The following is a 26,698-nucleotide window of genomic DNA, read 5'->3' as shown; positions in this document are numbered from 1 at the left end:
CTTACAACCATTCATTCACACATTCACACACCGACGGTGGAGTCAACCACACAGGGAGACAGCCAGCTCGTCAGGAGCAGTCAGGGTGAGGCGTCTTGCTCAGGGACACCTCGACACTCAGCATCTAGGAGGAGCCGGGGATCGAACTAGCAACTTTCCAGTTGCGAGCCAACCCGCTCTACCTCCTGAACTACTGCCAACCCCCTTGTTGCTGCGGTCTTCATCATTCAGTCTGAAGCTTCTGAGATGTTTCAGAGACTTGGCAGCTTAGCTTCCAATGTGCTCTCACAAACAAGACTTCATTTCAGAGCTGATTCAGAGCTCCATGCTGTTGCAGGCGAGCTCAGATCTGGGCGAACAGCGTTTCACTTTCTATATCCCTTCCTATTTGCTGGGCTGATCCTGTCCCTGGAGGCGGGGATCAGTACGCAAGTCACCGGCGAACAGAACCTCGGCCAGCAGTAGTGAACTGTAAAAGGCCTCTCCCACTCGTCTGTACGTTATGTTGTTCCTGATGAAGTGCGTTCCCCCGCCGTGTGCAGGACCCAGTTCCGGACACTGCGGCAGGCCATCATAGACATGGTCCTGGCCACCGAGATGACTCGACACTTTGAGCACGTCAACAAGTTTGTCAACAGCATCAACAAGCCCATGGCTGCCATCGAGGAGTCCAACTCAAATGTGAGCACCGTACCCGTACATTTCAATGAACAAATCAATATTTATTTAAATGAATTCTGTATGTAATTGATTGAATGCTTGATTAATTGATCTTTATGGTTTAATGAGCGATGAGCCGAATGAGAGCCATGAGCTGCTGCCCTCCTCAGAGCGAGAACAGTGACGGCGAGGGCCAGGAGAACATCAGGAGTTCTCCTGAGAACCGTCTGCTGATCAAGAGGATGATGATCAAGTGTGCCGACGTGGCCAATCCCTGCAGGCCGCTGGAGCTCTGCATCGAGTGGGCGGGACGCATCTCAGAGGAGTACTTCGCTCAGGTCGGTGTCAACAAGCTTGATTGACAGCGCAGGAATAGCAATCCGAAATGACTCATGTCTAATCGTCCCCATCTTATGCAAGGCGTTTGTACAAATGCAATCTCCTGACATTCAGAACACTTTTATTTACTTTATCTATCTATTTTTAAGAATATAAGGCTTTCCACAATAACATAAAAAAATTGCATCACCTTTGTTTAGTCATCATCGGTATGATTTTTACAGAATGAAAAGGTGTTTTGTGCAAACCAATGTTTGCACACAGTCAACAAATTGAATCTATGAAGATGGAAGGATTGTGTAGATATCAGTAGGACGGGGCCTTCCCTGGTTATTCTAACACTAACCAGGGAAGTACTTAACCACAGTGGTCCCTGTGCGACCCCCCCCCCCACCCCCAGACGGACGAGGAGAAGCTGCAGGGTCTGCCCGTGGTAATGCCCGTGTTCGACAGGAACACTTGCAGCGTGCCCAAGTCCCAGATCTCCTTCATCGACTACTTCATCACCGACATGTTTGACGCCTGGGATGGTAGGGGCTCACCGCCGGGGCGCTGTTCAATGTGGGCTTCATGGAGTATTGTTCACTGCATGCTGAGCTTCTTGAGTACTGTGTTTAGTGTGTACTGAAGTCTGAGTTCAGTGTGTCATCGTTCACTTGAATCTCAGTGGCAAAGGGGGAGTCCCTTATGGAGGTGGATCATAGCATGACCGGACCAGTGCACCCACAGGAGTCTGTAGTGTTCCACATCATAGTATTCCCTCATTCCTCCCTTTCAATCCCCTTATGTCTTATATGATACAGCGTGCATGTTGCTTTGCAGCATACTTTATTATAAAGGGAGCAGAGAGGTTGAGGGCTGAGTGGGGTCATGTAGGCCTAACCCCCACCCACCCCGCTACCATTCCCACTGCTTTCTCCTCCCCATGAGGACCCTTGTTTACTGCTGACCCCGGGCCTAATGGAGGCCCTGGGGCCCCTGTGGGATTAAGGAAGGGAAATTCAGCAGAATCCTGGTCAGATCTCGCATTTCCTGTCCTCTCCGTTCCACAGGGAGAGGGTCTGGGCTCAGGGGGCCGGGTCGTGGTCTCTTACGTGCCATTTGGTGGTTAGAAAGCATTTTCAACACAGAGTGAATACCACTCTTAACATCCCCCACTGGGAATCGAACCCCTAACCCTGGAAGAGTGCGTGCATGTATATCTAGAAAGATAGATGTGGTTATATTTGTGTGTTTGTGTGTGTGTGTGTGTGTGTGTGTGTGTGTGTGTGTGTGTGTGTGTGTGTGTGTGTGTGTGTGTGTGTGTGTGTGTCAGCCTTTGCCAGCCTCCCCGGTCTGATGGAGAACCTGTCTGAAAACTACAAATACTGGAAAGGCCTGGATGAGATGAAGTGTAAGAGTCTACGTCCTCCACCGTCTCCCTGATGCCCACCAGCACCACCGCCACCACCACCACCACCACCACCACCACCACCACCAGCTCCTCTCCTCCCTCCTCCTACGTCACCATGGGACATGTATCTATGTCTATACCGACCAACACTGCCACGCAGCGACAGCCGAGGCCCTAGTCCAAAACAAACCGGTTCTTGAACCCTATTCTAGTGATGGACTGAAGCTCTGGGGGACAATATAGAGGACTAGGGGCCCGCACCTCTGGGGAACATGACAGGATTTAAGACTCCTCTTCCTGATCCAGTTTTTATGGTCTGATTGAGCGTCTGAACAACAGAAGATAAAACCAATTTTAGCTCTTGACTGGCTCCGCCCCCCTTTCCGAACTGTCTCTGTGTTAGTAGAACATAGGACTTGTTTTGGACCGCAGGGTCCACCTGACAATCTTCACCAGGCCAGAGCCAATGGACCACGCTAGAACAAACAACTGCACTTTAGATGAATGCTGTTGAGCTTTCCTGGTTTTGGTTTAATTTATTAATATAATTATAATCATTATTTCAAGTGGTTTTGAAAAAAAGTCTTAGTCTGTGTATGTTGTTGTGGGACGACTAGGTACTTTACAGCATCTTGATCCAGTCTGTACCATTTCTTGTTTCATTTTGTATTATTTTACTGTAACGCTAACAAGAGCACTGTTAAACCTACACTGTACGTTTTCAGATTGACTGCCTATAGTGGTTTGCGTTGCAGCTGCAGCTGCAGTTAAAGCAAAATCGGTTTTTGCTTGCCGTCATTTTTTGCTGGCCGTCCCACAGTAGTACGGCCAGAATAAAACAATTAAGAGCAGATAATAATCCCTGGATGGATCGACTGGTAGATGGTTGCATTTAATTCTTGAGAAACATCCTAGTTCAGCTTAGATGGCTGCAATAGAAAAGTGACAGTGCAGCTTTGAGTTATTTTTAACTCTTGTGCACTGCCAAAATCTGTTGTGTTTCATGGGTGCTGTGTTAAGTGAACATAGAGGTGAGATCCTTTCTGTTATACCGTGTTACAGTAACTCAATGGCAGTGGCAGGCTGTTTAATCCTGACCAACCAAACACTACTTTCAGGTGTAATTTATTCTCTCCTTAATTTAGCAGCCACCCTAAGGTCCAACCATATTGCAATCAAAATGTTACAGTAGTATTTATACACACAAGTTCTTATGTGCGCCCTCTGGTGGATATAGAGGACAACTGCAGAGACACAGCTGTGTGATCGCAAAACAGTGGAAACTAACCCCAACCTCCCAAATCTTTTTTTTTTTCAAATGTTTTAAAATACTACAGATGGTTTAAATATTCAACTCTATTTTGATCTCTTTCTGGGGATATTGGAAGCAAAGGAAGACTTGTTGTCTGCTTGTTCTCATCATTATTAATGTTTTTACCCTTAATAGATGGCTTCACCACAGCCATCTCAGCATACATGGTGTTAGCGTGTTTTAGGCCTGTATATGTATATATTTATAATGTGGAATGGCCTTAAGTGTTTCTCTGTGCAGATTTCCTTATTGTCGCAGTACTCCTGAATACTAGTGTTACTTTAGTTATGGAGAGGGCTCCGATACTCATTCAATGTCACAGTGTTTTCTTTCAGGATATGTTTATATAATGTCAACATGTGTCCCATGTACATTTTGGTTCAACCCGACGGGAAACGGATCAACCGTCCACATCAGTCTGATCATGTCAAAGGATGTTTTGTTGTGGACACAATATGCTTTTTTTTTTTACCCCCTCCAGCGACTCACACACCAACTGTATGGAACCATTTTGTAATAATAAAAAGAAAAAAATTGATTTCCAAGCAAAGTGATGATTCAACAGGTTGCTGGCCTCTCCCTTCAGTATCTCCCTGGGCCACCAGGCCGTACTTGGGGACACCTTCTGAACCAGAACAAATGACGTCTACAGTGTTCTCCCTTAAGCCACAGGGGTCACCTCATAAACCCTGACATATCCCAGCCAAGTTATATGTCGAAAAAACGAAGATCAAAAATATAAAATATAAAAATGTTTTAAAAATAAATGTGCAAATACAAACTAAGAAATACTTCTTGATAAACAATCGTAATCAATAGAAAACAATAACAAAAGTAAAGTGGAGTCATTCCTTCTGAGGCCTAACCGAATGAAGGAGAACACCATTTGACCTCCCTCAGACCTCCACCCTCTCCTGTGGTCATGAGGGAAGGCCAACGCAATTATCTCCTATTTCTAGGTAATCTACTTCCAGTTCCCTGTAATTGACATCTGTTTTTCAATTAAAGCAACATGCTGACACAAAATAAACCACACTTGATCAATCCCAAGTACGATACAATGTTCTTTAATTCCATATAAAATTTGACAAATAAGAGATGAATAAACAATTAAGATTATTAAAATATAAAGTGAAATTTAATATAACCAGGACTTCTAGTTTGGCACAACCAATAATTCATACATTAAACACTTAAACGTAAAGCCAGTGATACACAGCGATCTTCAGTGGAACAAATTGTATACAAGCAGATGTGAAAAATAAACTAAAAAGAAATGTTGTGCCACAAAATAGGCACACAGACATTAAATATTAAACTGTTACAAAACACAGTCGTTTTTATCATCCATTGAGGCAAAAGGAAACAGACATTTCTCGCAGGTCAAAGTTGCAATCGCTAAATAATACTCATCATATCCGGAATGCAGTTTTCCAAAATCCATCGACCACAACAGTACAGAAAAGGTGCATGCGGAGGGACATTCGTCTATCATCAGAAGGACATGCACTGTGCAGCTCCTACGGCAACCACAAAATAAAATAATACTGCAAAGCATGATGGGCAACGTCTCCGGCCACCCTACCAGTCGCCGGCAGGGGGCCCAGACTCCAGCCTCCTGAAGAGCTCCAGGCTGCGCAGGTGAGACTGCCGCTCGGCGTTCTTCCACAGGATCATCAGGTGGTCGGTGGAGCAGGTCACCACACCGTGCCCGACGAAGCTCAGGAACATCTGAGGAGCACGGAGAACATCAAACACACATGAGGACACAACCTATACCACAGAGAACATCCAACAAACACACACACACACACAGCGAGGACACAAGCTATACCACGGAGAACATCAAACATACACAAGGACACAACCTATACCACGGAGAACATCAAACGCACACGAGGACACAACCTATACCACAGAGAACATCAAGTCACACCGAGGAAACAACCAATACCATCGAGAACAACAAACACACAGCGAGGACACAACCTATACCATGAAGAACATCAAACACACACCAAGGACACAACTTATACCACGGAGAACATCAAACACACACAAACACAGCAAGGACACAACCTATACTAGTCAAGGATGATAGGTTTTTGAGTTGAGGCAGAAACAAAGATAAAGCCTGCTCCTTAATGAGCTGTCTCTGTACTGTCTAACCCCTACCTGATCCTTAATGTCTCTGTACATTCTAACCCCTACCTGCTCCTAAATGTCTCTGTACTGCCTAACCACTAACTGATCCTTAATGTACTGTCCCCTACCTGATCCTTAATGTCTCGGTACTGTCTAGCCCCTACCTGCTCCTTAATGTCTCGGTACCGTCTACTCTAACCCCTACCTGCTCCTTAATGTCTCGGTACTGTCTAGCCCCTACCTGCCCCTTAATGTCTCAGTACTGTCTACTCTGACCCCTAACTGCTCCTTAATGTCTCGGTACTGTCTAGCCCCTACCTGCCCCTTAATGTCTCAGTACTGTCTACTCTGACCCCTAACTGCTCCTTAATGTCTCGGTACTGTCTAGCCCCTACCTGCTCCTTAATGTCTCGGTACCGTCTACTCTAACCCCTACCTGCTCCTTAATGTCTCGGTACTGTCTAGCCCCTACCTGCCCCTTAATGTCTCAGTACTGTCTACTCTGACCCCTAACTGCTCCTTAATGTCTCGGTACTGTCTAGCCCCTACCTGCTCCTTAATGTCTCAGTACTGTCTACTCTAACCCCTAACTGCTCCTTAATGTCTCGGTACTGTCTAGCCCCTACCTGCTCCTTAATGTCTCAGTACTGTCTACTCTAACCCCTAACTGCTCCTTAATGTCTCGGTACTGTCTAGCCCCTACCTGCTCCTTAATGTCTCGGTACTGTCTAGCCCCTACCTGCTCCTTAATGTCTCGGTACTGTCTAGCCCCTACCTGCTCCTTAATGTCTCAGTACTGTCTACTCTAACCCCTATCTGCTCCTTAATGTCTCGGTACTGTCTAGCCCCTACCTGCTCCTTAATGTCTCATTACTGTCTACTCTAACCCCTATCTGCTCCTTAATGTCTCGGTACTGTCTAGCCCCTACCTGCTCCTTAATGCTTCAGTGCTGTTTAACCCCTAGCTGATCCTTAACGTCTTTGTTCTGTCTTGCCACAGTTTTAGGAGACGTTGTCAATGGTCGTGACCTCCTACCTGGACCGCCCCCGAGTGGCCGATCAGATCTCCTGTCAGCTCCAGGGTTCTGATGTTCGGGACCTCCGTTATCTTCCTCGAGGGAAGCTCCGCCTGTTTACTGGATCGCCCGAATGACCACAGTCCAAAGAACCCTGGAGAGAGGAGCAGGGTCAGAGGTCAGGAGGAAGACTCAGAGTAAGGCCCCTCAGGAGTAGGAGCCCTCAGGAGCGAGACCACTCAGGAGAGGGACCACCCAGAAGTAGGACCACCCAGGAGTAGGACCACCCAGGAGTAGGACCCCTCAAGAGTAGGACTCCTCAGGAGTAGGACTCCTCAGGAGTGAGACCTGAGGAATAATCAGGAGGTATAATTTGAAATATTTGTCGGAATACTCAGGAGTGAGACCACTCAGGAGTGAGACCACTCAGGAGTGAGACCAACCCCAGGGTATTACCTGCTGTATTGACCTTACTTAAGGGAGCAGCAGTGTTATTCTGTGTGTGCGTACCTGGAGAGGCTGCCTCCGCAGGTAAGGGCAGGTCCTGGATCTCCCACATCCTCACACTGCCGTCTTCAGAGCACGACATCAATTCACTAGCAACACACAAACACAGGCACACACACCGTACACATCAGAAACACAACATGCATGACCAGTCAGAAGAGTCATCTTCCCTGTTGTCATATAATTAATTTCCTGCCACACTCACTACGTCCTACTCCCTCTTCCAATTTCAAATCCCTTATATTTCACTACAGGGGGGTGGGTTCTAAAGTACTGTTCCCGACCAACCGACGGTTCTGTGAATCATCGCAGGGTGAAGCCTGGCTCTCATAGATCCTCCTTTCAGCAATGCCATTGATTGAAACATATATGCAGCGAAATAAAGTTAAAGTACCCAGATGAGAGGTATGAACCCAAAGTCAGATTGGTTGGACATCTGGGTGACATCTCTCTGATTTCACTGCATTAGTCACTTTTGCCAAGGGAGATGCATATGGCTTAGGAGGTAGAGCGGGTTGACTGGCTGGCTGGTCACCTGTCTGACAGCAGCATGGTGTGCAGGATGTTGGAGTCGTGGGCGGCCCTCCTGTAGGCCACCACCGTCTTGGTGAGGACACTGTATACGTACAGACCGCAGCCCACTGCTGCCAGGATTAGCTGGAACGAACGAACGAACGAACACACACACACACACACACACACACACACACACACACACACACACACACACACACACACACACACACACACACACACACACACACACACACACACACACACACACACACACACACACACACACACACAGTGTTTAGAGGCTCATCTGAAGGGATTAGCATGTAGTTCCTCTAGTGGCCTTTAGGTGGCTCATGGCCCCGCCAGCATTCAAAGTCATTTAATTTTTGTATCAAATAATTAGCTACGCTACCAGTCCAATTCAGCAGCCACACATTCACCTCACTCCTTCTTACCGTGCCATTGGTGGTCAAATGCTGAATGGACATCTCGCAGGGCTTCGGAGAGCCCAGTCGGATTTCACTCTGGCTGTCGGCCTGTGACTCCTCCCACAGGATGTGCTCATAGGCCAGGATGTTCCAGTCGCTGGCGTCCCATAGGATGAGCTCCCCCACATGGGAGCCGCTGGCAAACAGCTCGTCTGGAAAAGGAAGGCCGCACATTGAGGTTCCTTGTGGAAACCCAGTCCTGCATCGAGAACCACCAAGATCCCGTTCGCTGCTCAGAGACACGCCCCTCATTCACCTTACCTAATCAAAACACTGCGTTGAGTTGGTTGCCAGACACCAAGGGGTTTGAGAGAACACAACATATCTTTCATAAAGATTTCCTTTGATTAGAGCTGTGTCCGGATTTGCCCTAGAGTTGATGTAGATCTGGGGTAGGAATTGCTCTACTGCCCCCTTGTGTTCACTTCAAGAAGAGGTGGAAGTTGATATGCAGGCAGCTCTATAAAATCCACGTTGTGTATCTTAGTCCCACCATGGGCCTTTCTCAAACGTGCACAACTCTGAATTCAGCGTCAGGGTTATGGAGTCTGCTTACACAAACACAGTGTGCGTGTGTGTGCGTGTCTGTGTATGCTCATGTGTTTCCGGTATCCTGTACAATACATCTCTTCTCATTGAAGAACATTGGCCCTGACAAACAGCCACAACTTAACAAAGCAGATATCTGACCATTGACGGGGATGAGGGTACGGATGTTGTCCTGGTGGTCCGAGAGGCAGCGGATCTTGGCCAGGGTCAGCGGCAGTTCAGCAGTCAGCCTGTAGATGACTGAAAGAGATAACACAACATGGTGGTTTTTGACAAATGCTTAAAGATCCTATATCAGGCTTTTTTTAGGGTCAATAATTGCATTTGGGGGTACTACTAGAAAAGGGTTTCATGTCTGTATGTTAAAAATACCCCACATCATTCTCACACTGTTCATTTCCGCAAAAACAATTTCCACGTCTTTCCAAATCGATGTTCTGTATCATGTCGCTAAAAGGCCCCCCTCCCGAGTAGCCCAGTCTGCTGTGATTGGTCAGCACGCCCACACTGTTGCGATTGGTCGAACACTTTGCGCGTGCGTCTGCAAATTCACACCCCGAGAAGTTGTAAACATTGCGGGTAGCTGGGACTTCTGCACTTCAGCACCGCCCACTGCACAGTCTTGATCCACTGTATGGAAGTAAGGTTTTAGCGAAAGTACAGGCTGTTTCACGCACTCATTCAGGGGCGTTCTCGATGGGCGCCGATACTCCCCCTGGCTCGGACTTAGATTTTTCTAGTTTAGCAGACATAAAACATATACACATAAATCATATAACAGTCCAAAGCAAAGGGAAAAGTCGAATATGCATGACATCACCCCTTTAACGTCTTAAGCTCCAGCCTATTTTGAATTGTCTAATTTGTCTAATTAATATGCTTGGTGTTTGAGTTGTGTTTGGTGTGTGTAAAAATGAATTATATGTGCTTGGAGCGGAGTTTCTCATGTTTAATTTGATACGACTATTCCTACATAATAAGGGCAGTGTTGTATGCCTTTTGCTGCAAGATTGATCATGGTCTTCCCAAATCTGGGGAACCTCGAGTTTAAGACTCAGCATTCATGGGGTCAGGGGGTAAAGGCTGACAGGAACCTCTCTGATTCTATCTAAATAGCACAGCAGTGTTCTCTTACCGATATCTTTATCCATGGATGCTGCTATGCAGTTCTTGGGCAACTCTACCAGTGCTGTGATCCCTAAAACCACAAACATGATCAAACATCTAGCACCAAGTGTCCTGATTTCAAACTGATCATTTTTCAGAGATCTACTGGTTACTATTTCTCACCAGTGTCGCTGTGGTTCTGTTGTTGGCACTGCAGCTGGAAATCGATGTTCCAAACACACAGCTCTGCTCCCCCAGAGAGCCACACGGACAGACGTTCTAGCACCAGCAGACACTGAGGAACACAGAACGTATTATCACTGGTTCCCCTTAGAACACAGATATTCTAGAACCAGCAGACACTGGGGAACACAGAAAGCATCATCACTGGTTGTTCTTAGAACATGGACATTCTACAACCAGCGGACACTGAGGAACACAGAACGTATCATTATGGTTTTCCAAAAGTGAAAAATGGGAGAGTTCCACTCTCTCACCCCTATAAAACATACCAACAACACTCCTGAAAACTATCCCTGAATCTAAGATCTTAAAGATGCCATGGCTGTTCCATAATAACTAGAGTTTTCTCAACCTCTCGTTGTAATTAAACCAATAGCAGTAATGTGGAAACCCCAGTCGATTATGTAACAAATTTCTGCAAATTTTCTGTTACTACGTATAACATTCGTACACCACAAATGACTCTTAAAAGCAGTGCCAACATTTAATTATTTTTTAACCATTCAGCGAACAAAAGGCAACAGGCTGATTATCATTGAGGGGGCCACTCAATGACATGCAGAAGCGTCATCAACACGCCAACTGAATTGGTGTGAGAAATATTGACTGTCTACTCCTCATTCACATATAAGGTAATTTACATTTTCTACGTAGAAAATATTACCTCAGGAGTAAATATTATTCCGGAGATTTTCAGGGTACAAATGTCAGAATATGTTGTTCACAAATACGGCCCATCAGGAGAATATCAGGACTTACACATGTGTCTGAAAGCAGCTAGTGTGTGAGCATTTAATCACATTATAAAATTAGTCAATTTATGGTAACAGTGGTAATTGTTCAATGGAAAGTGTAGCATACTATGCATACAAATCAATTATTAAATAGCTTTTACTGTTATTCAGGGCTGAAAAGTGCATTGACATTTTAAAATGCAAGGCAACTACTATTGGTTAGTTGAAAATAATAATCATCATTGAGGTTAAACATCTCTTCAAGTGTCCTGGTCAAGACAGGCAGCAGTAGCCTACAGTCACACATAGCATACACGCAAAACATAAGAAAAATAAAACAACTAAAACAGTCCGCAGGGGGGAAGGCGGATATAAATATCGCAAGACTTTTCGTGAGGCTCAAGGAAGAGAGTAATATTAAGTTTGAGCAACAAAGAGTAAAGACACTTCTGGAGGCCAAGGATGAGCGTAATATTACATTTGAGGAATAAAGTGTAATCTTTTGGTGGACTCTATAGACATAATTCGTCATACTGTGTTATTGACGTGTCTTCGTTGTGTTATACGGACACTGTATCTTTAAGATCAACGTGACTTGTGTGTTGATATGCCGGTCGGCGCGATGTTAGAATTTAACGTTTTTTAAATGACAAAAAGAACGACCTTCCGTTGCTCGTTGAGGTGAGAAAATATCTCTTCCCTTCTTTTATCGCAATTTCTACAAAATAGACAGAACGTCTTACCTGGGAGAGTATGTTGACGGCAGAGCCGTTATGTTTAAAAACATAACGTCTTACCTGGGCGAGTTTGTCGATGGGGTGCGTGCACGTGCATGTGTATTCCTACCTGCGCATGTGTCGATGGCGGAGCCGTTATGTTTACAACATAACGTCTTACCTAGGCGAGTGTCGCTGTGGTGTCTGCGCGTGCGCATGTGTTCTTACTTGTGCGTGTGTAAATGATGGAGCCGTTATGTTTAAAAACATAACGCCTTATCTCGGTGATTGTGTCGCTGCCGTTGTCTTGACGTGCGGTGTGTGTGTGCGCTTCCGTGTATGTGTCGCTGCCTTTGTCTTGACGTGTGGTGTGTGCGCGTGCGTGCGTGTGTGTGTGCCTTTCCGTGTATGCGTATGTGCGGTGTGTGTATGCGGTGTGTATGCGGGTGCTTGAGGTGTATGTATGCGTTTGCGCGTGCTGTCAGTGTGTTCGAGCTGCAGGATCATATTGTGTCTTTAAGACATTAAAGGGTACCATATAACCATCCATCACTATCTGACCCACTTGGTTTATACCTCTGTGTTGCCATGATTTGTTTGTTAATGTTTTCGGCATATGAGTAACTTGAGGAACTGGTGCGACAGGCCTGCTATTATAGTAGTAAGAAATTGCGAGCAGCAAATGAATCATTGACTTGCACCTAACATTTATAAACCATTTAATAATAAAAAAAAAATCATAATTTTTATCATCTTCTTAAACACAAAACAAAACAATCACAAACCTCATAAACATACATCACAAGATAACAAAACTCACAGGACATTAAAAAACAATACACAGTACAACAGGGGGGGCTGCAGATCCATAATATTCAATAAATTCATTTAAATGCCCAGTTTCTCAAATACAGCCTTATAAGGTCTTATAAAAATCCATGGACCTTCATCCCCACAGTCAAGATCAATGAGGAACGAGGTTGCACGTTCCATTGACAGGAAATTCATAAAGTCTTTTAACCAATTGCCAGTGTTGAAGCAATTTGGTTTTTGTACTTTCCAATTCCTCATAATGATTTGTTTAATCAACCAAGCTATAATGTGTTGCGTAAGAGTTTACTCGATATTTTCTACTCTACTGCCTAAAAGGCAAATTAGTGGGCAGAGTGATATTTTCACTTTCAGAATATAAAACAAGTTACAGATCGAATCTTTCCGAAAACTCTTTACTGAGGGGCAAAGCCACATTAGATGTATCAATGTTCCTGCCTGTCCGCAACCATGCCAACACAAATGGGAGAGGGACTTGTCCATTTTCTTTAATCTGCTTGGTGTTATATATGCCCTGTGCAAGATTTTTATTTGAACAATTTTATATCTTACACATTTGGATAAGGCTGTTGTGTTTTGGTAAGTTTATCCCACTGTGCATTACTCAGGGGTGCGCCCAAGTCCAGTTCCCGTTTGTGTTGAATAGAGGATAGGCTGTCAAGGGATGCAGTGGTCAACAGTTCATATAATCTTGACACTATTTTCCTCCCTGATGCAATCTCCCTCAGTTTTATGTCCAGATCTAAATCCTGTACTATGTGTTCTTTTGAAATAAGTAACCCCAAATTTGATTTGAATTGTATACATGCAAAAAAGTCGACGTCTTTTAAATCATATTGTGTCTTTAAGACATTAAAGGGTACCATATAACCATCAATCACTATCTGACCCACTTGGTTTGTACCTCTGTGTTGCCATGATTTGTTTGTTAATGTTTTCCCACCCGCTTTTAATACGGGGTTACTCCATATAGGGCATGATGGTAAATGTTTGCTCCATTGAAATGGAGACGCTTCTGTGTCATTTTTTACTACCTCACAGGAAAATTTAATAAGAGGATTGACTATTTTCAAATTGGTTTTGGGGTAATACCATGAAGCGGTTAGGAAGAAAGATTTGTCTTGGTTGGCTAAAATTCTTTCCTCAACCCATTTCCAACTCCCTTACTTGTGGGCCTCTATAGGCCCACAACAAAGGAAACCTAGCATTATAAGCAAGGAAATAAGAATAAACATCTGGGACTCCCAATCCACCTCTTTTCCTCGGTGTGGATAATCCTTTGTAACTGATTCTTGGTTTTATATTACTCCACAAGAAATCAGAGAATAATTTATTAATTTATTTTAACCAGTAAAGAGGGAATTTAAGTAGAATTGCTGATATAAGGAATAATAATCTTGGAAAAAAAATAATCCTTACCTTGACCGAGGACTGGAGGTCTGAAATAGTCTGGACTCTGTTTCCTGTGTCTGGATCCCACAGCTGGTCACTCAAGCATTGAGGAAACATAAAGCGCACGAGGAGGACCACAAGCAGGACTATATGTAGCATACATTAAAAACAATGAGTATAACTATACTGTGCAAGCACGAGTAAGGTGTTCTAACAGGACACATTTTAAAGAGACACAGCTTGGGATTAAACACAGCAGGAGTGTGGGAGAGATCTCAATCAATCCTCTGATTGGAGAGAGCGAGACAGAGAGAGCGAGAGACAGACAGACAGCCAGACAGACAGACAGACAGACAGACAGACAGACAGACAGACAGACAGACAGACAGACAGACAGACAGACAGACAGACAGACAGACAGACAGACAGACAGACAGACAGACAGACAGACAGACAGACAGACAGACAGACAGACAGACAGACAGACAGACAGACAGACAGACAGACAGACAGACAGAGAGAGAGAGAGAGAGAGAGAGAATGAGCGAGTGACAGAAAGACAGACAGAGAGAGAGAGAGAACGAGAGAGGGAGCGAGAGACAGAAAGACAGACAGAGAGAGAGAGAGAACGAGAGAGGGAGCGAGAGACAGACAGAAAGAGATAGGTGCTTGGGACTATGGATACACTGAGGCTGCGGTCGGAGGAGGCGGTGACCAGCGAGGTGTGGGGGCTGTCCCTGGAGAACCGGGTCAGCGTTGCCATGGCAGTGATCTGCTGGGAGTGACCCCTCATCTCCAGGAGCTTCTCCCCAGTCTGGAACCCGCACACACACACACAAAAACACATCAAAATACACACAAACACACATCACACAATACACACAAGCATCACAATACATACCCACACAAAAACACACGTGGGTGTGCACACACATATTAACATACACACATGCATTCACAATTTCACATCAAAATAAAAACACACAGGCAAAGTTATCGCACATACCAACTCACAATACACACACACAAACACACACAAATACACAAATACAAACATACGCAACAAAGTCCACAAACATACACACAGATCACATAACATGTAAAAACGAACTATTCAACAAAGAAAACATCCACATTAAAATTCACCTCAATGTTCCAGACCAGAACCAAGCCATCGTCTCCAGCTGAGGCGAACCTTCAACACAGGAGGATCAGCTGGATGAGCCACGACACACTACATACATGATCTGCATCTTAAATACTCTCATCCATCAGACCAGCTCAAAAAAAAGAGCTGGCACAAATAAAGACCAACTAACTAATACACACATAATGGATAAGGACAAGAGACTAATTCAATTTTGGTTCTTCTATTGTCTTAGACATTGGTTGTAATTGACAATAAAGCTGACTTTGACTTTGACTTTGACTTCAACATTGAATACTCATATTGATGAGGCACAAACGTAGATACAATTACAAAATGAAATAATGTCGACTATTGCTGTGCCTCAGTAGCTATGTAATAAAAAAAATTTTTTTTGAATGGGATTCTTCTTAGTTAGGAATCATCCACCGTACCACATGTCCATCCCCCCCAGATAGACCAAACAGAAACATTGTTAACTTATACACTTGACCTCTGACTCCTCTCCTCCATCTCCACCCTCCCTAAACTGGTTCAGACCCAAACAGAACAAAAGGAAAGGACAGAGGTAAGAGCTGTGAGGAGGAGAGCAGGAGAGGGGGAGGAGGACAGACCGACTCAACGCATCAGAAGCAATTTGGGCAAAAATGATGTGGCCTTTGGCCTGTGGGGGGGGGGCAAGAGGAGGAGGCTGTTACCGGGGGTGACCAGGTGTGACACCATAGGGAGAAACACACACACACACACACACACACACACACACACACACACACACACACACACACACACACACACACACACACACACACACACACACACACACTTTGGTTGCGCTACAAACCCCAATTCAGCCCCTTATGCTAACCCTGTCTCTATTGGTGGAGAGAGCAGTAGCAGGTGGGGATGTTTGGCCGTCTGGAGGGGTTGCATTGCGTGTTTTGGGGTTAGAGTAATAAGAGGGTTTGTATTCAGGGTGTGCACCTTACTCGCTCCATGGAGCCACCGCCCGGCCCGTGTGGGCCTTGATGTGCTCTTGTCATGCTCTCTAAGTTTTGCTGCAGAAAAGGATCTCCTGTCAATCCGTGATTTAACCCCCCCCCCCCCCCCATCCCCCCTGGCAAGGGTGTGGGGTGGAGGGGGGTAGAAGATAGGGGGTGGGGGAGGGGTGCTCACCTAAAGTCATCAATCTGCACCAGAAATCGAACAATGTCGAAATGTCCTTTCAGCACCTGCAGCTCAGTGAACCAGTTTTTTGGCTGTTCCTCTCCGATGCACAAGACGGAGTTCTTCGTCAGACAGTTAGTGCAGAGATGGCGGAGAAAGAGAGAGAGAAAGAGAGAAAGAGAGACAGACAGACAGACAGACAGACAGACATACAGACAGACAGACCGTACAATTGCTCTGCTTGTTTCGAATTGACAGAATAATGTAGCCAACTAGCACATTATCAAAATATGTAGAAGAGCGTGCTTGTGCGTGGGTACGTGTGTGTGTGTGTGTGTGTGTGTGTGTGTGTGTGTGTGTGTGTGTGTGTGTGTGTGTGTGTGTGTGTGTGTGTGTGTGTGTGTGTGTGTGTGTGTGTGTGTGTACGTGTGTGTGTACGTGTACGTGTACGTTCTTGCATGCGTGTGTGTGTAGGGGGGGGGTATCTTACCTCGACGGCACGTTGGGCATCCCGACCCCCAAGCATCCACCGGAACATGACTATGGGTCGACCACCAGATGGATGTCACCCAGCTCTCTCGGTTCACCTCTGGAGGAAACTGGGCTGGGCTGAGGACCGCGGTTGCTTTACAATACATACGCTGACACGACTATAGACGAACTAAATACAATATTATATAAATACAATACATCTCGCAATAAAAGATTGTACAGAACGAAACGCCAACCTGGGTAATCTTACCTAATGCTTTGACAGAACTGATTACAGATGTTGGTTCCGATGGTGTCCTACACCTGAGAGCAATGGGCATGAGGGCTGAATGTAAACATGGTTATTCCGTTATATACCAAAATTAAAACCTGTGTTTGTCGATTTAAAACCTGTATCCGTAACTCGGATCACAACAATATCACATGACCAGAGCTACGGAAGCTCGTCAGGGTGAAGTGCATTGAAAGGTTTTCTTGCCAGGTGGAAAGTCTTCGCATCATTTACTTTGCTTCACGGCCAAGCGCAAACCTTTCGGATTTACATGTAAATCCGTGTTGGCCGCCTCACTTAATATGCTATAATGTACGGGGTTCACTGATATTGTGAAAAATACCACAAAATATGTTTAACAGACACGATCCGCCACTAGATGGCAGTGTGTAACAATCCCATGAGATTATCAACGTTCTCTCTTCTGTCAAATGTTACAAGAAAACTTAAACCAGCACTGACACACACACACGCACACACACGCGCGCGCACATACACTTACACACACGAATGCACGCACGCAAAAGCACACGTACACACGCGCGAGACATACACACACAGGAGGAGGGAGAAAATAGGCTAAGTGTGACTGTAACGCTGCTGAGCAGATTGAGACGAGCCGCGGTGTGTCTTCGCGGTGTGTCTTCGCGGTGTGTAGGCCTGTGACCTTCACGGAGGTTCAGATGCACTGATTTCTGATTTAGTGTCGATCCGCCGCGCTTGTCAGGGCCTGGGAGGTGCTTTCCATGCGGTAATAGAAAAGCTCAAGGGCAAAAAGAGAGAGAGTGCGAGAGAGAGAGAGAGAGAGAGAGAGAGAGAGAGAGAGAGAGAGAGAGAGAGAGAGAGAGAGAGAGAGAGAGAGAGAGAGAGAGAGAGAGAGAGAGAGAGAGAGAGAGAGAGAGAGAGAGAGAGAGAGAGAGAGAGAGAGAGAGAGAGAGAGAGAGAGAGAGAGAGAGAGAGAGAGAGAGAGAGTGTGTGTGTGTGTGTGTGTGTGTGTCCAAGACGGGTATGTGTGTGGGACTTAGATTTTTTTTTTTTTTTCGTAGATTTTCAAGCTACGCTGTTTTGATTATTTGTTAAGTCAAAAATGTCTCAACTTATATGACACTGAACAACACTATACTGAACTATATAACTAGCTTACTTGCAGGAGGGGCTGAGCAGTCCAATTCAGAGGAACACCCCTTCAACCACAAAAGAAAACGGAATATAAATCAGGATATTAGAACTACGTTGCATGTATTTGATTGGGTAAGTTATTTGATTGGTTCACTAAGGGTGTTTATATGCTGCCACAGCTTCACAGTAGGGGACCCAAACTATTGGGACGGGGCGGATGTGACCACAGGCCCTCAGGAGAGGAGGCCTTGTAGAAGGCTGACATGGGGGGCCTTACCCCAGAGCAGGCCGGAGCAGGAGTCATGCATTACTACATCCCGGCAGCTGTCACTCTGATTGGTCACGTGATCCTGACTGTAATTTGCCGGTCGGTTCAGTCATCTCAGGTTAATTATCGACGCTGGCCTATTTAAAAACAGACACACATTGGTTCACAAACACACTGTATTTCTCTTTCACTCACATTCTCTCTCGCTTTCTATCTCCCCCTCTCTCTTTGATGGTTTCAAACAAGCAGTCTCCATCTCTCTCTCTAATGTTCTCCTCATCTTCTCATGTGAATAGATAATAGACCAAAATCCAATCTCTTCATCAGCATGTAATAAAATGGAGGAGCCTTTCTTTAAACAATGACTGATGAGGGATTTGTGAGGGCTGTCCGTCGGTCCGGCTGAAATCGGACGGCCCAGGACCTACCAGGACATCAGCTTGAGGGAGGGAGGGGTTCTGAAGTTATCTTCAAATGGGATTTCTATTGCCATCTGGACCAAAAAGCAGCCAGAGATCCTCCCAGACTCTGCCTGTCAAATCCCATTAGATTGGCTCTCCGTTACCCGTGCCTACAAATCCTGATTAGGTGCCAACCTCATCATACCACCGTACTAGAGCCATACAATGCATGTATTGTAGTCAATTTGTATTGCATTTACTATCCAATATTTTAATTATATATATTATAGATAATTTGTAGTTTTATGTTCTATATTATCTTTTATGTATCTGATCTAATTTCGGTGATCTAGACAGATCTAAACATGTGAAAATGTACACAAATTAATTACTATTCTTGGTAGGCCTATATAACAATAGGACGTTGGTATAACAGAGAAACGGGCAGAATCTCCAAACTGCACAGGGAGAGTATTGATGTATTTTGGTTCCAACAATTGAATATTGTTCCACTAGTTTCCGTGCCAGACACCAGCATCACCATCAATTGATTTCTAAATCCACCTCAGCTGTGTAATGCTGTTACCATGATATTCACACTTTTGTCCACGCAAAAAATCTAGAATACCTTCACATATTTCATACATTTATTTTTTCTGAGACAAGCGTTTTGATTCACAAAAATACTTTAACACATCTTTACACGTAAGCAAAATTTGCGCATGCGTTTTGCCCTCCTTTTTTTTTAGAAACATGGACCCACACATACAGCTGCACAAATACATAAACACACACACACACACACACACACACACACACACACACACACACACACACACACACACACACACACACACACACACACACACACACACACACACACACACACACACACACACACACACACAGACGCACACATACACTCTTTCACACACCTACACACAGGAGAATTAATGAGCTCTCATTCATAATCCCGGAAAGAGAGAGCCATATTCACCCTTGGATGGTTTATTGACTGATTTCATTTATTTATGTGAAATAAATAGGAGGTAAACATTGGCTGGCTCCCACATTTTTTGCGACACACTCGCTGCACAGCATTGTGGGAGAAATGATCCCGCCAACAGCAGGGTCAGTGATTGGCTCGCTCGTCAATGTGTGACAAATTACCCAATAAAAAATAGGTTACCCGTTTCCACAAACTAATTAACCTGCGTGATAGTGAAACAAATTATTACATTTATGTAATATTATTTCACATCGGCTGCCAGACTGCAAAATATTTTCCCTGTGCCTTGCCCTGTTTTCCTCTGTCTTTTTGCAATCACAGTCATAACTGATTACAAGGTTACACACACACATACAAACACACACTGAATATATAGGCCTATTATAAAACCGATGCATACAATAACTACTAGCTTTACTTTACTAGCTTTTTTTTACTATATTCATACTTGCATAACGCATAACACAAAATATTGATGGCAAGAAAACTGAAAACAAATCCAAATTAAATGACATGGCTGTATATTAAATAATCTCACAATATTTTGTCGAACAGTTGCATTTTTATAGTTCGATGAATTCCTCATCGAACTATAAAAATAGTTTAAACCCATTCCATTCGGTTTAATATTTGATTTCCTCCTACCTTCTTGGTGCTGAGAGCGATGTAGCCTACTGTTTTTTTATGTGACGGTGTGACCGAAGGCTGTGCTCGCGGCCTTTTGGGTCCCTGGTACCCATGGGCCACGTGGACAATCTCATATCTTCAGCTTTGTGAGGGACGCCATTTTCTATTTCTGTCCGTTTGCCTTGCTCTGTTTAACGTAATAAATTATGAACACACTTTAGGTGCAGGCACCCAATCAGTCAAACTTACTCACACCTCGGAGTGCGTTTGTATGTGTGTGTGTGTGTGTGTGTGTGTGTGTGTGTGTGTGTGTGTGTGTGTGTGTGTGTGTGTGTGTGTGTGTGTGTGTGTGCGTGCGTGCGTGCGTGCGTGCGTGCGTGCGTGCGTGCGTGTGGGTGTGTGGGTGTGTTTGTGCGCACGCTTGTGAGTGCGTGTTTGCATTTGCCTGCGTGTGTGTGCGTGTATGTGTGTGAGTGTGTGAATGAGCGCGTGGGTGCACGGCGCATGTGTGAATGAAACCCGTAGGAAAGTGATTTCCTGTTATGATGGACAATCGTTATAGCGTTGGAACAGGCTCTAAAAGTGTCAGCCTTCTGTCAACCAGGTGATTACGTGCGGCTGAGCGGGGGAATTGAGATGTTTGTCCTTGCTAGTGTTGAGAGGGAGCCTAGCCTGGGAGCCCGGGGCCATCAGGGCCCGCTACAGCAGCCAATCAAATCACATCCATACGCGTCGCCCTGCAAATTGATAGAAAGCGGAGTCGGAGGTCTGTAGAACCGCCCAATGGATGTGGTGAGTGTCACGGACATTTCCATATGTCTTTTTTTTGTTTTTGTTGAGAGTGGTTTTGAAGACATGTGTATGAGTTTTATCCCACCGTTGTATTTTCCTCTTTTAAGGGATGCTAAGGCGACCTGTCGATTTCTCCAGATCGCTCTGTCACAAAAGGCCAAAGCCTCCCTTAAGAACCATCCTCTCTGAGGGCAGTGGATTTGTTTCAACCAAAGGGGTTCAATAATGGAATTAAACTATACGCTGTTTCGGTGTGTTCCTGTCCAGTCCTGCAGGCCTATCTGATGGTACCTTCTAAATGAAACACATTTAACATCTTTACATCAACACAGATAACTCAATGGGTTACCGGAATACTGTCACTATTGTCAAATCCTTCTGTAAACGTTTGGGTCACTCTGAGGTGGACTGACCTCCATCTGTTCACCTGCCTGGTGATGAGGCTTCAGTCCACGCCAGGGCCACACAGTCAACTTTCAAACGGAGGTTTTCCTAACCCCAAGCCTTAACCCTTTAAAAACAAATTCCCACCAAACCAGCTCAGTCGAACACAGTATAGGCTATCATGGACCAAATTAACAGACCGACCCTCTGTTTGGCTCACAAAGTAGTAAAGACAGGACTTAATAACTTCGATCAGGAGCAATTTAGGATTGGATCAAAGTGTGCTGATCCAATAATCATCATCAAGTTAATGCAAACCCCATCTGTGAGCATACTCTTTTATAGAAGGCCTATGTAATATTAAGGCTAAAATACATGATGCAATCTATAAGACACCTGAAGTTTTAAATCAATCATTTATTGTATTGCCTATTTTTATTTGTATTTGTCCTTCTAAAAAGTTATCTTATTTAAAAATAATAATTATTATAATCTTACAGTCAAAAAGAATTCAAGGTTAAAACGTCTAATCAATTATGTTACGCCTGTCTATCCTGATGATGAAGAATACTTGTTTAGGCAGCAAATACAACAACAATGTTCATGTCACCTACAATGTGCGTTTTCTTAACTATTCTGTTTGAAACACAATGAAAGCCTATTGATCCTAGTTAACACCACTCCTGCGCTGACCGAACGGATTTTTGCTTTAAAAGAAGTTCCCATTCTGTTCCACTGGTTTTAACGGTGCAGGTCGTGTAAAGATGGTTAAACATGCAGATGATCACAGATCCTAACCTCCGCACGAATGAGTGGTCTCTGGCTCTCGACCTGGTTGTTTTTCTACATCAGAAAGAATAACTGTTGTGTCCGTGTTGTGACGTATGAAAATGATTTTTATTTAATTTACAGTAATTCATATAAACATGTCCATTGAACAAAATGATTCATTTAAACATTTAAGAAACGTATATTCATTAAGCACAGACGATAAATTAGAACATAGGTTATTACAAACTGACCAAATGGGAACAAGAGTCCGCTACTCAAACATCCTTTAGAAACGGATTTAAGGTCAATTTAATGTCAGAATTTATAATGCCATCATTTATAACCCGTTATGTTCCCCTGGCCAGCACATGCAGTGAGTTCCGTTTGGATAATTGATGATTAATGTCTAATCATTCTCACGTTTTTATTCGCTCACGCTAATTGGCATTTTCATTATTTCTTTATCTTTTTTCTCCACACAAAAAAAAACATTCGACTCCCTTGAACTCCGCACTTGCACGCGCATGCCGTGGCCTTGTGGCTGCATGCTATGCTGAGGGTGAGCTGGCCTCGTATTCTTATCAAAAAGATTTTTCAAAATATCCCTTCTTCAGAAATGGTCGCTCACCAAAAACAAGCATTCTGAAGCCCTGCGAACAAAATGTGACCCTATTGCAAAATAAACAGGCCTAGATTAATAAATAAATAGATTAAAATAGATTAAATACATATAAATATGGCCTCGTTAAATAAATAAGGTGTAATACTACATGCGAAACAATAAATACCCCCCCCCCCCTTTCCCCCCTTCATGTTGGACAATGTTGAGAGTCCTTAATATCGACAGCATCTCATCTCGTCGGTGATGGCCGTACAAAATACTTTCCAGGTCTGTATCTCTGCGTTTAGTGACGAGAACCAAGTATCCCACATAGACTTCCAGTGTGCCGTCTGAAGGTTGAATCATTGATTTTAAAACAAGAGCCGAAGAATTGCTGTAGAGTGGAGGCGGGGAAAAAGCAGACCGTTACCCCCGTGTAGTCTTGGTCGTGGTCGTCGAGATAGGAGGCGTGAGGAGGTACCGTATGAGGAGGTGTGAGGTGGTCTGAGGAGGTGTGAGGAGGTCTGAGGAGGTCTGAGGAAGTACTGAGGAGGTGTTAGGTGAAGCTCATGGACACTGTATGCTCCAGGGCCTTGCGTCGCAGCGACGCGATGCTGGTCCCTCTCCACATGTCACTGTCCGGGGAATTACAGAGCTGAGGCGAGCCGTTCACGTTGTTCGGTCCGGAAAGAGACCCGGGTACCATGCCGGGAAAGGAGGGTTGGTATAGGTGGGACTGAAGCCCGGAGCCGTTAGAGGACATATTGGAGAGGCCCATGGAGTTGTGCGGCGGCCCGGCGCCCAGACTACACTGCGACAGCGATTGCGCCATGGCCTGCTGACGGCCCAGCGAAGGCGGCAGCTGCAGCTGGGACACGCCGGGCATCCCCGCCGTGGCCCAGCGGGTGTCGTTCGCGTGGAAAGAGCAAAGACTGTCGCCCATCGCTGCCGCGGCCGCTGCGGCGGATGGGAACTGCTGCAGGCCGTGGTGGGTCGGCAGCAGGGTCCCCGGGCTGCGGAACACGTTGGTGGTCTTCTTGCGCTTCTTCCACTTGGCGCGGCGGTTCTGGAACCAGACCTTGGGGGCGACAGGGGGTCAGTGAGGGAGACAAGCCTCGGTCCTGGAGCAAGGAATTACTTTAGGACACTGCTTCAACCTAAATCTATAATGATGTTTTATTTATAATTGCATAATCCTATAATCTAATTTTTAATAATAATAATTAGACATATTTGATAAATCCCACAATTTTGCAATATGTTTGCATAATTTGGTTTAGCAACGGCCAATTCAACCTCATCTATGCCATGGCATTGTAGCGATTCAAGGACGAGACACAATAGATCAGTCAAGAAATAAAGGACATTGGGAATCACAGGCCTATTTTATGTATAAAATCCATAGGAATATAATAGCCTATTTCGTGGTAAGCGAGGGTTGATGATTAATGTGAAGTTTAGGTTGAGAAAGCGGCGCGTCGGAATAAGAACAGGCCAATCTCCCGTTCCGCCGGGAACCCAGCCGTGAAATCCTCCTGAAATACACGACGCTTCAGGAGTAAAGAAAACGCGATTCCTCATCCTGTTAGAGACAGAGCGGGTCTCCGCCCGGGCCTCCATTAAGACGTCCTCTGACAGGGCTATCACTAAAACTAGGCCTATAGGTCCCATCTACTGGCTCTCTCACACACACACACACACACACACACACACACACACACACACACACACACACACACACACACACACACATACACACACACACACACACACACAAACCTTTTTAATCATCGTTTAGGTACCCATCATAAATGTTAATGGTTATTTCCACCAATTTTTATTAAATGGACCCCCATGCAATAATATGATTATGGAGGAAAATGTTTCACATGTGGATGAGCCAAGCGAATTCTCTTTAAGGATACTATTTTAGCAATGGTTCGTTTCCTGCTGGGGATTATTTTGGTGAAACTTTTCGCACATACGTCCTTATTAATGTAAGCAACACACTGCTGGCCTATTTAGTGATTAAAATGTAACAGTAACAATTTTCTTTTAGTTGCAATGTATTGCATCATCGCTCAGCGGAGGAAAGGTCGTTTATATTTTTGGTGATTTTGCTTTAAACATGCAGCCACATTTAAAACATGTCACTGATATTTCAGAGGTAATATTTTGTACGAATCTTCGTGCTTATTAGTTAATTAATGCAGTGGTTTCAAACGCTATAACCGAGGTGTTAATGATTAACACTAGGCTAAATAAAACAAAATACTATTTATAATACTATTTTATTACATTGTTAGTTTGATATAATTAAATACATTATTTTATAGGACTTCCTCATTCTATTTCATACAAATAATATTATGAACATTTTATAATTGATCGTAATATTTTGATAGATAAGATACATTTCATCATATCTCGTTGAATTGTAGTTTTAGGATTTTGAAGAAAGATAAATATTAAGATAAAAAATACTTTATAATAAATTAATAAAGTAATTTGACAAAAAGCTATAAAGAAGAAAAATGTTTTTTTTCTACAAATTAAAAAAGCTACATGAAGCCTACAATATACTTCATGTCCTATCTCGTGGTTAGTGAGATCTCCACAACATAAAGACTGAAGACCATACCTGCACGCGGGACTCCGTGAGGCCGATCCGCAGCGCCAGTTCCTCTCTCATAAAGATGTCCGGATAGTGCGTCTTGGCGAAGCTCCTTTCTAATTCGTTGAGCTGGGCCGGCGTGAAGCGGGTCCGGTGGCGCTTCTGTTTCTGGCTCTGCTGCCCTCCTCCTCCGCTGCTCGAGTTGTTCTGCTGTTGTTTCTCCTGCTCCCCTTTAGAGTTCACCTGCACCGCGGACCCACCGGTTGAGCCGCCGTTGTTGATGTCCTCTCCCGGCAGCATGGTCGCTCCTTCCACATGGCCGTCGGAGCCCGGCCCGAGCTCGGCTGTGTGCCCCGGGTCCCCGGGCCCTCCTCCCCCGAGGCGGCACTTCAACGCGTCCCTGTGTCCGAGCAGCTCCGCCGCGGCATCCTTCATCCCTACGAGCGACCAATCAAACGCTTCAGTTAGATGTGTTAGAAGTGCACAGGACATTCCCTACCTGTTTGTTGAGGGAAAAATATATATTAGTGAGGAAAATGTCATGTACACACATTTAACTACAAAGGGAGCACGATTAAAGGCTTTACACAAAGATACATTTAAATTATAACATATTAGGAGCAGAGTTAAATACATTTCACCACATATCACCAACAAGACTAAAGATAGACATACGAATTTCCAACGTAAGACTTAAATAAACTTAATTCATTTCGATCACGAAAAAAAGTGGTAAATGAAATTACGCAGTAATAAAATTGCCTAATTACGTTTCCAATAAATTAGTTCAATCACATTAGGACAATATAAGAAACAAATTGACAATTTTCAGAGCTTTGATTGAGATGAGAAGAGCCTCCAGTAGCTTACAGTAGAGTTGAAGACCGGAGTTGGGTGCCGATAACTCACCGAGCCGAGCGTCCAGGAGGTCGGCATGCGACAGCATTGCGCACCGCTCCAGGGCGGAATGCTATTCCACAAACCTCGAGGACTTTAACCTGTTTAAGGGATATATATGGCCTTAAATGAAAGCAAATTCGGTTGTGGTTAAAAGGGAGGTTTGTTGCATTATAATGTACTTTAGAGGAAT

The 26,698-nt window shown here is 44.5% G+C and overlaps 3 protein-coding genes across 6 annotated transcripts in view; 1 reads left to right on the top strand and 2 right to left on the bottom strand.

Annotated features, from left to right (window-relative positions):
* Nucleotides 1-4,249, top strand: part of pde8b (phosphodiesterase 8B) — a 48,574-nt gene extending 44,325 nt beyond the window's left edge. For all 3 annotated transcript variants that reach the window (XM_030353851.1, XM_030353850.1, XM_030353852.1), the window contains exons 19-22: nucleotides 543-681; nucleotides 831-998; nucleotides 1,400-1,529; nucleotides 2,315-4,249. In XM_030353851.1, coding sequence (XP_030209711.1) covers nucleotides 543-681; nucleotides 831-998; nucleotides 1,400-1,529; nucleotides 2,315-2,424 — 547 coding nt within the window. In that variant the 3' untranslated portion in view covers nucleotides 2,425-4,249. The remainder of the gene's footprint in view (nucleotides 1-542; nucleotides 682-830; nucleotides 999-1,399; nucleotides 1,530-2,314) is intronic.
* A 501-nt stretch (nucleotides 4,250-4,750) lies between these two features.
* wdr41 (WD repeat domain 41) lies at nucleotides 4,751-17,214 on the bottom strand. Its single transcript, XM_030353853.1, has 14 exons — nucleotides 17,002-17,214; nucleotides 16,750-16,868; nucleotides 16,269-16,381; nucleotides 15,095-15,143; nucleotides 14,634-14,762; nucleotides 13,976-14,038; nucleotides 10,216-10,327; nucleotides 10,061-10,123; nucleotides 9,067-9,165; nucleotides 8,344-8,528; nucleotides 7,908-8,029; nucleotides 7,376-7,461; nucleotides 6,886-7,019; nucleotides 4,751-5,435 (listed from the first exon to the last, which is right to left on the bottom strand). Exons 2-14 carry the CDS (start codon nucleotides 16,795-16,797, stop codon nucleotides 5,286-5,288), a joined length of 1,353 nt encoding a protein of 450 aa, XP_030209713.1. The 5' UTR covers nucleotides 16,798-16,868; nucleotides 17,002-17,214; the 3' UTR covers nucleotides 4,751-5,285.
* A 5,283-nt stretch (nucleotides 17,215-22,497) lies between these two features.
* otpa (orthopedia homeobox a) lies at nucleotides 22,498-26,698 on the bottom strand. 2 transcript variants are annotated; one of them, XM_030352977.1, is made up of 3 exons: nucleotides 26,518-26,698; nucleotides 25,636-26,045; nucleotides 22,498-24,072 (listed from the first exon to the last, which is right to left on the bottom strand). In XM_030352977.1, exons 1-3 carry the CDS (start codon nucleotides 26,552-26,554, stop codon nucleotides 23,551-23,553), a joined length of 969 nt encoding a protein of 322 aa, XP_030208837.1. In that variant the 5' UTR covers nucleotides 26,555-26,698; the 3' UTR covers nucleotides 22,498-23,550. The 2 variants fall into 2 exon arrangements, with proteins under 2 accessions (XP_030208837.1, XP_030208836.1); XM_030352976.1 differs by having other exon boundaries at nucleotides 26,479-26,697.

Source organism: Gadus morhua, chromosome 4, assembly GCF_902167405.1.
Source record: "Gadus morhua chromosome 4, gadMor3.0, whole genome shotgun sequence".
NCBI lineage: Eukaryota > Metazoa > Chordata > Actinopteri > Gadiformes > Gadidae > Gadus > Gadus morhua.
This window is presented reverse-complemented; position numbering and strand designations above follow the sequence as displayed.